Below are 16,410 nucleotides of genomic sequence, written 5' to 3' on the forward strand. Positions count from 1 at the left end.
ATCCTTTTATATGTATTGTGTTTATAACTATGATCTCAGTGAAGGAAAACTTTGATTTAACATTCTCATTTGAACCTTTGGTCTCCATTTCTTATACTTTACATTGAATTCAGCAGTTATTGGAGAATAAACACAGGGTACTTAAAGGAAAAGTTTGGAATTACTGAGAGGAACATAGCTCAATTTAAAGGTGATTATGGTAGCCATGGCCCTATTATTAACGAAGTAGGTAACAAGTTCCCTTTAATGGGAAAAAATAAGTTTTTGAAGGTATTAGAACATTACTCTTCATTATCAAGTCTTCTTCATATTAGCTCAGACCTAATTCTAACATCAAGTTTAATCTACCTAATCTGACTTTCTGGGATTTGTTGCCATCGAGTGTTATCAAACAGCTGCTTATTATGAATTGTCCTCATAGATGAAGTAGCCTGTGCTTAGCTTAGGGTCAGCTCTACTTTTCTTTTTTTTTGGACAATATACATCGTAAATCACATGCCTGGTATCAGAGATGTTGACTCCACTTCATTTTTCTTACTTAGAATAGTTGATATGTATAAACATGTATTTCATCATTCATAGTAATTTATATACAACTGACTGATTCTATTTCCATGGCATGCAGTTGATGCTTACTTGTCTGGACAGTCCCACCTAAGCTTTTTTTTACCACTACTACTTCAGTTAATTTGTAAGAAGTCAAGAAAGAATGCCGTTGAGATAAGCTGAATTTATAACCTGGTTTCTTCCTTTCTCAGCCACTGTCCTCACTGTTAACTCTAATGTCACATCATCCCTTGACCTTGCTGCCTTGTCTTAGATTCCTAGGATTGCTGTAAAAGTACTATATACTGGGTGGCTTAAAACAACACTATTCTCTCACAGTTCAAGAGGTCAGAAATCCAAAATCAAGGTATCAGCAGGGTTGATTCCTTCTTGGCCTCAGAGGAAGAATCTATTCTATACCTATCTCCTAGCTTCAGGTGTTTGCTGATAATCCTTGGCATTCCTTGGCTTGTAGATGGCAACATTCCAATCTCTGCCTCCATTGTCACATGCGTTCTCTCTGTGGGACTATGTCTGTCTTCACGTAGTAGACTTCCCTCTGTGTGTGTGTCTGTCTTTTCTCCTCTTCTTATAAGGACATCATTCATACTGGATTTAGGAACTACCCAGGTAATCCAGGGTGATCTCCTCCCCTCAAGATCCTTAACTTAATTATATCTGCAAGGACATTTTTTCCAAATAAGGAAACATTCACAGTTCAAGGAATTAAGAGGTAGACATATTTTGGGGGGCCACCATTCAGCCTATTGTACTAAGAAAGCATCTTCTTCACTTCTCAGTCCTCTAGGTAAATATGTTGGTATTTCAGATTGTTGTGACTATTTTTCTTTTATAGAAATTTCTGATTTCCATTCCTTTTTTTCTCTACAGTTGGTGCTGACAAAAGGGTGCCAGCAATGCCTGGATCGCCTGTGGAAGTGAAGATACAGTCAAGATCCTCACCTCCCACCATGCCACCCCTCCCACCAATAAATCCCGGAGGACCTAGGCCAGTGTCATTCACTCCTACAGCATGTGAGACCTCTTAATTACTTGGGTTTGTGGTTCACAGTGACATTTGGATCTAAATGAATGTCATTAAGCCTTCTATATATACTACTCAACATTTTTTAAATGGCTGTTAACACACACACATGTGTCTTGGTTGTTTCTTTTCTAAGTTGCTTTTTCCCTCTGAGAATAGTACATAGCTGATTTAGGTATTTGGAAATCTAGTAGTCTAAATATTTTGTTTTCATACTTTTTGGCTTGTAAGTATCTATTTTAATTTCTTTGGCTCTAAAATAATGAATTTAAATTATTATATTGATTAATAGGATTCAAAGTAAGTTTCATAAAATGAATGAACTATACTCCAGGACTGTCATGGTAAGGCTTTTTACCAAAAAAATTGATTATTTTATTAGTTTACTAGGGCTGCTGTAACAAAATACCAAAGACTAGGTGGCTTAAACAACAGGAATTAATTTTTTCACAGTTCTGGAGGTTAGAAGTCCAAGATCAAGATGTCAACAGGTTTGGTTTCTTTGGAAGCCTCTTTCCTTGTCTTGCAGATAGCTGCCTTCTTGCTCTGTCCTCTCATAGCCTTTCCTTGTGCATGTGCATCCTTGGTGCTTCCTCCTCTTCTTATAAGTACAACAGTCATATTGGATTAGGACTTAGGCAGATGACCTCATTTAACCTTTAAGGGCCCTATCTCCAAATATAGTCACATTCTGAGGTATGGGGGGTCACAACTTCAACGTAGGAGTTTGGGAGGGGGATACAATTTAGTCCATAACGAATATATTAGACAATAAATAAAAGTTGTTCAGCCTCGCTAGTCACCAAGGAAATGCAAACTAAAACCCAGTGTAGTACTACATACACCCACAAGAATGTTCAGAACAAAAAAGAATATCAAGTTTTGGAGTATGTGTGGAGCAACTTGAACAATCATACATTGTTTATGAGAAAAATTTTTGGTAGTATCTACTAAAGCTGAATTTCCCCAAACCCTGTGACTCCGCAAATTTAGTCCTAAAACCTCAATTTAAAAAAGAAGGTTTAATTATTTATTGCCCCAAAACATTTGAAATTGAGTAACTGGCAGCTGTAACAATTTGAGCCAAAGTTTATGAAATGAAGTTTGATACCCTTTTTTCTTAAATTGTATTTTTTATCTCAAAGTTAAACAGCCTTAGATAAAGATACTATCTTGAAGTGAAACAGATTTAAACCCAGGCTGTCATTCAGATTTCAAGATACAGACAGTCGGGGTGTGTGTGTGTGTGTGTGTGTGTGTGTGTGTATGTGTGTGTAGTCAACCCTTTTGACCCCCATATTTGACTATTTAGGGATGAATATGTTTTATTTCAGAAAATGTGATCATACACTTGCACTGAAGAAATTGTAAAACAGCCCGTGTAAGTGTCAGGGTGGCGAAAAGCATAGTAATGTATTATTTTTACAGGTTGCTTCAAAAGAGGGCAGCTCTCCAATGGCAATGGACCTTTCTGTGAACACAAAGAAATGGTACACCATTGCAGCTGACTTTCTGTATTGCTGAGGTTGAGTGTTGAGCCTTCCTTTCCAGTAGCTCTAGCATCCTTCACTGGGAGACACAGTAGAGACACCCTCTTTTTCTCAGCCTGTTAACCTTTTATGCAGTGAGCCATATACATACAGCATACACAGTTCATAGCAGCTTAGCTAATTATGATATACACAGATGTGTGTTTAATCAAGAAGTAGACAGTCTTTCAAGGCAGTATAATACAGAAAGAAATAAGTATAATTTGGTAAGTAAAATAATGGAAGCATGTACATGGGCAGCACAGAGCAAAGTTATTAAATCTAGTAGGAGCAGCGGAGCCTGTCAAATAATGCTTCTTAATACAGGTGATATGTTTTTAGACTTAGTTTTACTTTCTTAAATTTTCAAGCCTGGATATGATTAAATGAAAAATCTGTTGACACTTAGGCACTAGGTAATTTTATTTCATTCATCAGGGAAGAAGGAGCTTTGCCTCCAAGAACATAGCTCTATAGTTGTGTTCCAAATTAAAACTACAAGAAATGACTGTTAAGAACAATGGGCAGGGACTTCCCTGGTGCTGTAGTGGTTAACAATCCACCTGCCAATGCAGGGGACACAGGTTCGATCCCTGGTCCTGGAAGATCCCACATGCCACGGAGCAACTAAGCCCGTGCGCCACAACTACTGAGCCCGTGCGCTTAGAGCCCGTGCCCTGCAACAAGAGAAGCCACCTCAGTGAGAAGCCTGCACACCACAACAAAGAGTAGCCCCAGCTTGCCGCAGCTAGAGAAAGCCCCACATGCAGCAACAAAGACCCAAGGCAGACAAAAATAAAAATAAATACATAAATTTATTAAAAAAACAAAAAAGAACAGGCAAATAGGAAAACTGTAATTTATCACATGTATTATAATTTGAGCAGAAATATAGAATGGAAGTGTCCCATATGGTATCTAGAAAATGCTATATTGGCACTGTCAAGGCAGAGAAAAACTGATTTTAATGGACATGAATATTCTGAGTGGTCAAAGAGATATATATCTCATTGCAGGAACAGGTCATTAAACCTATAGCCTAGAAAAAAACATTTCTCACATTAACACAACTCTCTACTTTCTGATTATCTTGTTTAAATGCTATATATATATTTTTTAATATAAATTTATTTATTTAATTTATTTTTGGCCGCATTGGGGTTTTGTTGCTGCGTGTGGGCTTTCTCCAGTTGTGGCGGGCAGGGGCTACTCTTAATTGCAGTGCATGGGCTTCTCATTGCAGTGGCTTCTCTTATTGTGGAGCATGGGCTCTAGGTGCACGGGCTTCAGTAGCTGTGGGATGCAGGCTCAGCAGTTGTGGCTCGTGGGCTCTAGAGCACAGGCTCAGTAGTTGTGGTGCACAGGCTTAGTTGCTCTGTGGCATGTGGGATCTTCCCAGACCAGGGCTTAAACCCATGTCCCCCACATTGGCAGGTGGATTCTTAACCACTGTGCCACCAGGGAAGCCTCCAGATGCTATATTTAAATTGACTGCTTAAATTCTTTGGGAACCTGAGGTTGGGAAGGAGGTGTCACATAAAAGATGGGCATGAGTGTCCAGTCATTGGAAATACATATTCTACCAGACTTCTCTCATGCAGCCTATTGCAAGAAGTCTTAAAAACTACCCATCCCTCCCCTTGGCACCTGTAGAATCTAGATGTCCCTTTTCTTTGCTCTTGTAGCACTCATACTCTTCTAACACTTTATGTTATTCTGTTACCATTTTTTACCTGGCAACCTGTCTCACTATAAAGCAACATTGCTGAGGGCTGAAAACATGTCTTGTGTACTCTTTTAACATGTGATTTACAAAATTCAAATGAATAAATGAAGGCAAATGTAAAAAAAGAAGAAATTAGCAGAGATCCTTATGTTTTGCACTTAAACCAAGTCTTTCTTTTAGTGAGCAACGGCATCAACCATTCTCCTCCCACCCTGAATGGTGCCCCATCACCACCACAGAGATTCAGCAATGGTCCTGCCTCTTCCACATCATCTGCACTAACAAATCAACAGTTGCCAGCCACTTGTGGTGCCCGGCAGCTCAGCAAGTTGAAACGTTTCCTCACCACTCTGCAACAGTTTGGCAATGACATCTCACCTGAGATTGGGGAGAAGGTGCGGACTCTTGTTCTAGCACTGGTGGTAAGTACATCACTGTCGACAGCTGCTTGAGTATATGGCTCAGAACTGAAGCCAGCAGAGAGGTTGTACATACTTCTCCTCATTCCCTAACTTGTAGCAGTGTGGCAGATTCTACAGTCTAGATTAGTTTAACTTGTATAATAATGTTGAATCATGGATTTCAGTTGTGGATAATGTTTATCAAAGAAACAAAAGCAAAATCTGTAAGGTTTACCGTATTGTTTCTTTTTTTTTTTTTCTTTTTTTTTTTTTTTTGCGGTACGCGGGCCTCTCACTGTTGTGGCCTCTCCCGTTGTGGAGCACAGGTTCCGGACATGCAGGCTCAGCGGCCATGGCTCATGGGGCCCAGCCGCTCTGCGGCATGTGGGATCCTCCCGGACCAGGGCACGAACCCGTGTCCCCTGCATCGGCAGGTGGACTCTCAACAACTGCGCCACCAGGGAAGCCCTACCGTATTGTTTCTTATGGTATCAATTTAATTCCAATAAACAACTTTGAATTTCTCTTAAAAGTGAGTTTCAACAGGCCCACTGAGGTTCAACTAAGTTTTGTTCCTTAATATATTCAGTGCCTGGTGCATTGTTTCCAAACCAGAGAAAAAAGACAAATGGTTTAATTTTCAAGATAATAATTTGTGAAATTACAAGTTTTGTGGTCTAAATAAATAGTATCAAATGGATTACATTCTTCAGCTCCTCGTGCAAATACAATTTCTTTAGGATTTTCAAGGAACAAATTTTTTTTCCATACTGAGTGGTGAATCCATGATATAAGGTAGTGATCTTCTTACATTGACAGCTGGGAGAGGTTTGACTCTTAGTGTATATAAGGGACGAGCTTCCAGTTCTTAATGTTTGTAAATTGAATTCCTCAAGATTTACCTCAACTAAAAGCACACTGTGCTCCTGCATATTACCCTCTGTATGTGATAAAGATGAATCACAGTACTAAACTTTTACCAGACAGTTCTCAAAGTGTAGTTAGGGACCCCTAGGATTTCTTGAGACCCTTTTTGGAAGTCCAGGAGGTCAAAAACATTTTCATAATAATACTAAAATGTTACTTGCCTTTTGACTCTTATTCTCTCATGACTGTATTGTGGAATTTTCTAGAGGCTGCATGACATAGGATGTTGAAACAGGTTAAATGCAGAAGCAAATTAGGAGAATCCAGCTCTCTTTTATTAAGCTAGATAGCAGAGAGATTTGCAAAACTGTACAAACAGTGCCATTCACCTTACTACATTTTTTAACCATTTTTTAAAATTGAAGGATAGTTAATTTACAACGTTGTGTTAGTTTCAGGTGTACAGCAAAGTGAGTCAGTTATATTCTTTTTCAGATTCTTTTCCATTATAGGTTATTACAAGGTATTGAATATGGTTCCCTGTGCTATACAGCAGGTCCTTGTTATGTATCTATTTTATACATAGTAGTGCGTATCTGTTAATCCCAAATTCCTAATTTATTCCTTCCCCACTTTCCCTTTTGGTAAACATAGTTTGTTTTCTATGCCCGTGAGTCTATTTCTGTTTTGTAAACAAATTCATTTATATCATTTTTTTAGAGTCAACATTTAAGTGATAATTGGAATTCCCTGGCAGTCCAGTGGTTAGGACTCTGTGCTTTCACTGCTGTGGGCCATGGTTCCCCTGTTTGGGGAACTAAGATTCTGCAAGCTGTGCCACACAGCTAAAAAAAAAAAAAATTTCAGTGATATTGTATGCTATTTGTCTTTCTCTGCCTGACTTACTTCACTTAGTATGATAATCTCTTTTTAGATCCATCCATGTTGTTGCAAATGGCATTATTTCATTCTTTTTTATGACTTAGTAATATTCCATTGTGTGTATATGCTGCATCTTCTTTATCCATTTATCTGTTGATGGACATTTAGGTTGTTTCCATGTCTTGGCTGTTGTAAATACTGCTGCTGTGAACATAGGGGTGCATGTATCTTTTCAAAATATAGCTTTGTCCAGATATATGCTCAGGAGCATATGACAACTCTATTCCCACCAACAGTGGGAATGTAAAAGAAAAAGAAGGTTTCCTTTTTCTCCATACCCTCTCCAGCATTTATTATTTGGAGACTTCTTAATGATGGCCATTCTGACCAGCATGAGATGGCTCCTCATTGTAATTTTGATTTGCATTTCTCTAGTAATTAGCAGTGTTGAGCATCTTTCCATGTGCCTGTTGGCCATCTGTATATCTTCTTTGGAGAAACGTCTATTTTGGTCTTCTGCCTATTTTTTTTTAATTGGGTTTTTTTTTGATATTAAGCTATATGAGCTGTTTGTATATTTTGGAGATTAATTTCTTGTCAGTTGCATTGTTTGTAAGTATTTTCTCCCAGCCTGTAGATTGTCTTTTCATTTTGTATATGGATTCCTTTGCTGGGCAAAAGCTTTTAAGATTAATTAGATCCCATTTGTTTATTTATTTTTTTATTTCCTTACTCTAGGAGATGGATCCAAAAATATATTGCTGTGGTTTATGTCAAAGAGTGTTCTGCCTATGTTTTCCTCTAGGAGTTTTACAGTATGCAGTCTTATATTTAGGTCTTTAATCCATTTTGGGTTTATTTTTCTATATGGTGTTGGAGAATGTTCTAATTTCATTCTTTTACATGTAGTTGTCCAGTTTTCCCAGCACCACTTATTGAAGAGACTGTCTTTTCTGCGTTGTATATTCTTGCCTCCTTTGTTGTAGATTAGTTGACCATAAGTGCATGGGTTTATTTCTGGGCTTTCTGTCCTTTTCCATTGATCTGTGTGTCTGTTTTTGTGCCAGTACCATACTTTTCTGATTACTGTAGCTTTGTAGTATAGTCAAGTTAGGGAGTGTGATTCCTCCAGCAGTGTTTTTTCTCAAGATTGTTTTGGCTATTTGGGATCTTTAGTGTTTCCACACAAATTAAAAAATTTTTTGTTCCAGTTCTGTGAAAAATGCCATTGGTGATTTGATAGGGATTGCATTGAATCTGTAGATTTCCTTGGGTAGTATGGTCATTTTAACAATATTCATTCTTCTAATCCAAAAACAAGGTATATCTTTGCATCAGTTTGTCATCTTCAGTTTCTATCATCGGTGTCTTGTAGTTTTGGGGTACAGGTATTTTCCCGCCTCAGGTACATTTATTCCTAGGTATTTTATTCTTTTTGATGTAGTGTTAAATGGGATTGTTCGCTTAATTTCTCTTTCTGATATTTTGTTGTTAGTGTATAGAAATGCAACAGATTTCTGTATATTAATTTTGTATCCTGCAACTTTATTGAATTCATTGATGAGCTCTAGTATTTTTCTGGTAGCATCCTTAGGATTTTCTGTATGTAGCATCATGTCGTCTGCAAACAGTGACAGTTTTACTTTTACTTTTCCAGATTGGATTCCTTTTATTTTTTTTTCTTCTCTGATTGCTGTGGCTGGGACTTCCAAAACTATGTTGAATAAAAATGGCAAGAGTGGAAATCCTTTTCTTGTTCCTGATCTTAGAGGAAATGCTTTCAGCTTTTCACCCTTGAGTATGCTGTTAGGTGTCGGTTTGTCATATATGGCCTTTATTATGCTAAGTATGTTCTCTCTGTGCCCACTTTCTGAAGAGTTTTTATCATAAATGGGTGTTGAATTTTATCAGAAGCTTTTTCTGCATCTGTTGAGATGATCATATGGTTTTTATTCTTCAGTTTGTTAATGGGTGTATAACATTGATTAATTTGTGGTGACCATGGTGTATAATCCTTTTAATGTATTGTTGGATTCTGTTTGCTGGTATTTTGTTGAGGATTTTTGCATCTGTGTTCATCAGTGGTATTGGCCTGTAATTTTCTTTTTTTTTTGTAATATCTTTATCAGGGTGATTGTGACCTCATAGAATGAGTTTGGAAGTGTTCCTCCCTCTGCCATTTTTTGGAATAGTTTCAGAAGGATAGGTATTAACGCTTCTTTAAATGTTTGGTATAATTCACCTGTGAAGCTGTCTGGTCTTGGACTTTTGTTTGTTGGGAGTTTTTAAGTTGCTTATTTAATTTCTTTTTTTTTTTTAATTTTATTTATCTTTGGCTGTGTTGGGTCTTTGTTGCTGCATGCGGGCTTTCCCTAGTTGTGGCAATTGGGGGCTACTCTTTGTTGCGGTGCATGGGCTTTTCATTGCGGTGGCTTCCCTTGTTGCGGAGCACGATCCCTAGAGCATGCGGGCTTCAGTAGTTGTGGCTCACAGGCTCTAGAGCACACACTCTGTGGTTGTGGCTCACTGGCTTAGTTGCTCTGCGGCATGTGGGATCTTACCGGACCAGGGATCGAGCCCATGTCCCCTGCATTGGCAGGCAGGTTTTTAACCACTGCGCCACCGGGGATACCCCAGGTTGCATATTTAATTTCATTACTGGTAATTGGCTGGTTCATATTTTCTGTTTCTTCCTGGTTCAGTCTTGGCAGGTTGTACATTTCTAAGAATTTGTCCATTTCTTCTAGGTTGTCCGTTTTATTGGTATATAGCTGCTCCTAGTAGTCTCTTAAGATCCTTTGTGTTTCAGTGGTGTCAGTTGTAACTTCTCCTTTTCTGATTTTATTGATTTGGGCCCTCTCCCTTTTTTTTCTTGATGAGGCTGGCTAAAGGTTTATCAATTTTGTTTATCTTTTCAGAGAACCAGTTTTTAGTTTCATTGATGTTTTCTGTTTTGTTTTTCTTTTAGTCTCTACTTCATTTATTTATGCTGTGATCTTTATGATTTCATTCCTTCTACTAACTTTGGGTTTTGTTTGTTCTTCTCTAGTTGCTTTAGGTGTAAGTTTAGGTTGTTCATTTGAGATTTTTCATGTTTCCTGAGGTAATCTAATATCACTATAAACTTTCCTCTTAGAACTGCTTTTGCTGCGTCCCATGGGTTTTGGATTGTTATGTTTCCATTTTCATTTGTGTCTAGGTATTTTTTGATTTCCTCTTTGATTTCTTCAGTGATCCATTGGTTGTTCAGTAGCATGTTGTTTAGCCTCCATGTGTTTGTGTTTTAAAAGATGCTTGATATGATTTCAGGTTTCTTAAATTTACCAAGTCTTGCTTTCTTGCCCATCATGTGATCTGTCCTGGAGAATGTTCCATTTACACGTGAAAAAAATTTGTATCCTGCTGCTTTCAGATGGAATGCCCTGTAAATATCAATTAAGTCCATCTGGTCTAATGTGTCATTTAAGACCTGTGTTTCCTTACTGATTTTCTGTCTGGATGATCTGTCCATTGATGTAAGTGGGGTATTAAAGTTCCCCACAATTATTGTGTTACCGTCAGTTTCTCCTTTTATGTCTGTTAACATTTGCCATGTAAATTGAGGTGCTTCTATGTTGTGTGCATATGTATTTACAATTAATTGTTCTATCTTCTTCTTGGATTGATCCTTTGATAATTAGGTATGTTTGTTTATTTGGGTTTTTTTGGCCACACTCCTTAGCTTGTGGGATCTTAGTTCCTTGACCAAGGATTGAACCCAGGGCCTCGGCAGTGAGAGCACGGAGTCCTAATTACTGGACCACTAGGGAATTCCCAGTCATAGCCTTCTTCTTTCTTTCTTTTTTTAAAAAATATTTATTTGTTTATTTTATTTATTTGGTTGCACCAGGTCTTAGTTGCAGCAGGCATGTTCCTTAGTTGCGGCTTGGTGGCTTCCTAGTTATGGCACGCAAACTCTTCATTGTGGCATGCATGTGGGATCTAGTTCCCTGACCAGGGATCGAACCCAGGCCTCCTGCATTGTGAGCGCGGAGTCTTCCACTGCAACACCAAGGAAGTTCCCACATTCTTTATTTTAAAGTCTCTTTTGTCTGATATGAGTATTGCTACTCCAACTTTCTTTTGATTTCCATTTGCATGGAATACCTCTTCCCATCTCCTCACTTTCAGTCTGTATTTGTCTCGAAATCTGAAGTGAGTCTCTTGTAGGCAGCATATATATGGGTCCTGTTTTTGTATCCATTCAGCAGTCTGTCTTTTGGTTGGAGCATTTAGTCCATTTATATTTAGAGTAATTATTGATATGCATGTACCTATTGCCATTTTGTTAATTGTTTTGGATTTGTTTTTGTAGGTCTTTTTTTTTTTTTTTTTTTTTTTTTTTTGCGGTACACAGGCCTCTCACTGCTGTGGCCTCGCCTGTTGCGGAGCACAGGCTCCGGACGCACAGGCTCAGCGGCCATGGCTCACGGGCCCAGCCACTCCACGGCACGTAGGATCTTCCCATACCGGGGCACGAACCCGTGTCCCCTGCATCGGCAGGTGGACTCTCAACCACTGCGCCACCAGGGAAGCCCTGTAGGTCTTTTTTTCACCTTCTTTTGTTCTCTTCTGTGATTTGATGACTATCTTTAGTGTTGTGTTTGCATTCTTGTTTCTTTTTTGTATGTATATTTATTATAGATTTTGTATAGCAGCCTGTATATATAGGTTTTTGTATAGCAGGTTTTTGTATAGCAGCATATATATATATATATATATATATATATATATATACATATACATGCTTGTTTTAAGTTGCTGATCTCTTACTTTCAAATGGGTTTTAGATACCCTGCATTTGTACTCTGCTCCCCTCATGATTATTGTTTTTGATATTATATTTTACATCTAATTGTTCTGTGTGTTTCTTTTGTTTTTAAAAATTTATTTATTTTATTTATTTATTTTTGGCTGCGTTGGGTCTTTGTTACTGCGCGTGGGCTTTCTCTAGTTGTGGTGAGCAGGGCTTACTCTTAGTTACAGTGCGCGGTCTCCTCATTGTGGTGGCTTCTCTTGTTGCAGAGCACAGGCTCTAGGCCTGCGGCTTCATTAGTTGTGGCACACAGGCTCAGTAGTTGTCGCTTGCAGGCTCTAGAGCGCAGGCTCAGTAGTTGTGGCGTGTGGGTTTAGTTGCTCTGCAGCATGTGGGATCTTCCGGACCAGGGCTTGAACCCATGTTCTGTGCATTGGCAGGCAGATTCTTAACTACTGTGCCACCAGGGAAGTCCATTTTGTGTGTTTCTTTTTTTCTTTTTTTTTTTTTTGGTACACGTGCCTCTCATTATTGTGGCCTCTCCCGCTGCGAAGCACAGGCTCCGGATGCACAGGCCCAGCGGCCATGGCTCACGGGCCCAGCCGCTCCGCGGCATGTGGGATCTTCCTGGACCGGGACACGAACCCATGTCCCCTGCATCGGCAGGTGGACTCTCAACCGCTGCGCCACCAGGGAAGCCCCTTCTTTTGTCTTTTAACTACCTCCCCAGTAGCTTTGTATATGGATGATTCCCTACCCTTTTTGTATTTTTGCCTTTACCAGTAAGCTTTTCCATTTCATAATTTTCTTGTTTCTAATTGTGGCCTTTTCTTTTCTGCCTAGGGAAGTTCCCTTAGCATTTGTCATAAAGCTGGTTTAGGGTGCTGAATTCTTTTAGCTTTTGCTTGTCTGTTAAGCTTTTGATTTCTCCACCAAATCTGAATGAGAGCCTTGCTGGGTAGAGTATTCTTGGTTGTAGGTTTTTCTCTTTTATCACTTTAAGTGTATTGTGCCACTCCCTTCTGGTTTGCAGAGTTTCTGCTGAAAAAAATCAGCTGATAGCCTTATTAGGAGTTACTTTGTGTGCTGTTGCTTTTCCCTTATTGCTTTTAATATTCTCTCTTTATCTTTAATTTTTGTCATTTCGATTACAGTGTGTTTTGGTGTGTTTCTCTGCAGGTTAGTCTTGTATGGCAGGGGTCCCCAACCCCTGGGCCATGCATGGACCAGTAGCAGTCCGTGGCCTGTTAGGAGCTGGACTGCACAGCAGGATGTGAGTGGCAGGAGAGTGAGCTAAGCTTCATCTGCCACTCCCCATCGCTCGCATTAATGCCTGAACCATCCCATCCCCCACCCCGCCCCCTGTGGAAAAATTGTCTTCCGTGAAACCAGTCCATGGTGCCAAAAAGGTTGGAGACTGCTGCTGTATGGGACTCTGTACCTCCTGGACTTGGGTGACTATTTCCTTTCCCAGGTTAGGGAAGTTTTCAGCTATTATCTCTTCACACGTTTTCTCAGGCCCTTTCTCTCTTTTTCTACTCCTTCTGGGTCCCCTGTAATGCAAACATTAGTACGCTTGATGTTGTTCCAGAGGTCTCTTACACTGTCTTCATTTCTTTTCATTCTTTTTTCTTTTTGACGGCAGTGATTTCCACTACTCTGTGTTTCAGCTTACTGATCCATAATTCTGCCTCGTTTAGTCTACTGTTGATTCCTTCTAGTGTGTTTTTCATTTCCGTCATTATATTCTTCTGTTTGGTTGCTCTTTATATTTTCTAATTCTTTGTTAAAAACTGCTAGTTTATTGCTCTCTGCATACATTTTCCTCCCAAGTCCTGTGATCATCTTTATGATCATTACTCAACTCTTTCTTGGGTAGATTGCCTATCTCCACATCACTGGTTCTTCTGGGGTTTTATCTTGTTCCTTTGTCTGAAACATTCTACTGTCACCTCATTTTTTTAATGTTTATTTATTTGTCTGTACCAGGTCTTAATTGCAACACATGGGATCTTCAATGCCATGTGCGGGATCTTTTACTTGCAGCAAGCATGCAGGATCTTTTTTTTTTTTAGTTGCAGCATGCAGGGTCTTTAGTTGTGGCATGCAAACTCTCAGTTGCAGCATGTGGGATCTAGTTCTGTGACCAGGGATCGAACCCTGGCCCCCTGCATCCAGAGCGCAGAGTCTTAGCCACTGGACCACCAGGGAAGTCCCCACCTCATTTTGTCTAAATTGCTATTTGTATTTTTATGTATGTGATAGGTTAGTTATGTTTCTCAGCTTTAGAGAAGTGGTCCTCTGTAGGAGGTGTCCTATGTGTCTCAGCAATGCACTCCCCTGTCATCACCCAAGGGCCACAGGCCAGCTGGTCCCAGGGTAGTGTCTCGCCTGCGTTTGCAGAGTTGCAGCAAAAATCTGTATCCACCAGAAGTGCTTGAAGTTATTGCCTTTTTGAAGAAAAACATACTTCTGGCAGCAAATTGCATCTCTTGTGGAATCTTGCTTGACTTCAGTACCACAGCCAACGCCATGCTGCACCAAATCTGTATGCTACATTTTTGAGATAAGTACAGTTATTTTGAAATGAATTAATAATAAATATTGTTTAAATTCTCAGTTTTAATTTCAGGTATAATGATTATCAATAGATGTAACCCATATTAATTAGAGGGATTATGAGACTAAAATGTTTATGAACTGCTGCTTTAAAAGATGATTCAGTATTGTACAGAGGAAACCACTTTCATACAAGGCAAAATGACTTTTTCCTCATTTGAGATTCTATCCCTGTTGTTTTGTATAACTGTAGGTGGTTCATTGTCATTGCTGTATAATGTTTCATTGTAGGAATATACAGTTTATACTTTTTGATGGACATTTGAGTTGTTTATATTTTGAGGCAGCATCAGGGGTCCCCCAGTACCACCCCCATGTCTTGAGATTTGCTAGAATTGTCCAGACTTGGCATATAGTTGTGCTCACAGCTAAGTTGTTTTTTTTTTTGGGCTGCAACAGGTCTTAGTTGCAGCCCACAGGATCTTTGTTGAGGCATGCGGGATCTTTCGTTACAGCATGCAGGCTCTTCATTGTGGTGCACAGGCTTCTCTTTAGTTGTGAAATGCAGGTTTTCTCATCTCTAGTTGTGGCGCGCAGCTTCCAGAGCACGTGAGCTCTGTAGTTTGTGGCACACGGGCTCTAGATGAGGCGCACGAGCTTAGTAGTTGTGGCACGCGGGCTTAGTTATCCTGCAGCATGTGGGATCTTAGTTCCCTGATGAGAGATCAAACCTGCATCCCCTGTATTGCAAGGCAGATTCTTTACCACTGGACCACCAGGGAAGTCCCTAAGATTTAATACAGAGGCATAATAAAGGTACACAGCTGGGGCTTCCCTGGTGGCGCAGTGGTTGGGAGTCCACCTGCCGATGCAGGGGACACGGGTTCGTGCCCCGATCCGGGAAGATCCCACATGCTGCGGAGCAGCTGGGCCCGTGAGCCATGGCCACTGAGCCTGCGCATCCGGATCCTGTGCTCCGCAGTGGGAGAGGCCACAACAGTGAGAGGCCCGCGTACCGCAGGAAAAAAAAAAAAAAGATACACAACTGGATCAAAAAGGTGAGAAACACAGTTGTGATCCGGAGGAATCCATATATAGACTTCCTTTTTCTCCTCTATGAACAGTCACACAGAGTTCACTCTTCCTCCAGCAGTGAAAATACAGCAACTTATGTATGATGTTTCTGCCCAAGGAACCCCATTAAACCCTCAATGCCCAAGGTTTTTCCTGCGGTCTGGGCACATAGGCACTCTTGGCATAGCACCTATGAAACTCCAGACACATAGAAGGAAAAGTGGTGTTTAGCATCAATCAGAGTTTGTAAAAACAGTACCCTGATCCATTAGGGAAACTTTTTGTTTGTTTGGGGTGGGAGTGGGGTCCCTTTATTGGTCAAATTTTAGAGTATTATGGAAAAGTATTTCTGGCTCTAGACTAATAAAATTGGCCTTAAATGTCAAAATGAGTTTGAGCATAATTGGAAGCAAAGTAGCCATCAGAATGTTACGCCAATTCCAGCAGCAAATTGAGTCTGCTTAATTTCAAGAGTAGAAGAAAAAAATGACAGCTCATTTGCACGCGTGCATGCGCGCACGCACGCACGCGCGCGCACACACACACACACACAGAGAAAGTGAATTTTTTTCTAGCTATGAAGGAATATGTAGATGTAGCCAATCATCTCTTTTAAATGGCTGTGCTTGGGTTAATGTTTCTTTTTTTTTTTTTCCAAATTTTTGAAATTGTGTCATCATAAGGAGGTGGTAAAATACATATAGCACAAAATTTACCACCGTAACCATTTTTAAGTGTACAATTCAGTGGTATTAAGTATATTCATTGTTGTGCAACTATCACCACCGTCTACCTTCAGAACACTTTTTATCTTTCAAAACTGTAACTCTGTGCCATTAAACAATAATTCCCCATTTCCTTCTTTCCCCAGCTTCTGTCAGCCACCATTCTACTTGACTACTCCAGGTACCTCCTATTAGTGAAATCACATAGTATTTGTCTTTTTGTAGCTAGCTCATTTCACTTAGTGTAATGTTGTCAAGGTT

The 16,410-nt window shown here is 39.7% G+C and overlaps 1 protein-coding gene across 1 annotated transcript in view; it reads left to right on the forward strand.

Annotated features, from left to right (window-relative positions):
• Positions 1 to 1,442: 1,442 nt before the first annotated feature.
• Positions 1,443 to 16,410, forward strand: part of CBFA2T2 (CBFA2/RUNX1 partner transcriptional co-repressor 2) — a 44,282-nt gene continuing 29,314 nt past the window's right edge. Inside the window, exons 1-2 of the mRNA XM_065892902.1 lie at positions 1,443 to 1,581; positions 5,027 to 5,268. Of these exons, the coding sequence (XP_065748974.1) occupies positions 1,464 to 1,581; positions 5,027 to 5,268 (360 nt within the window). The 5' untranslated portion in view covers positions 1,443 to 1,463. The remainder of the gene's footprint in view (positions 1,582 to 5,026; positions 5,269 to 16,410) is intronic.

This window comes from Phocoena phocoena, chromosome 15 (genome assembly GCF_963924675.1).
Source record: "Phocoena phocoena chromosome 15, mPhoPho1.1, whole genome shotgun sequence".
NCBI classification, from domain to species: domain Eukaryota; kingdom Metazoa; phylum Chordata; class Mammalia; order Artiodactyla; family Phocoenidae; genus Phocoena; species Phocoena phocoena.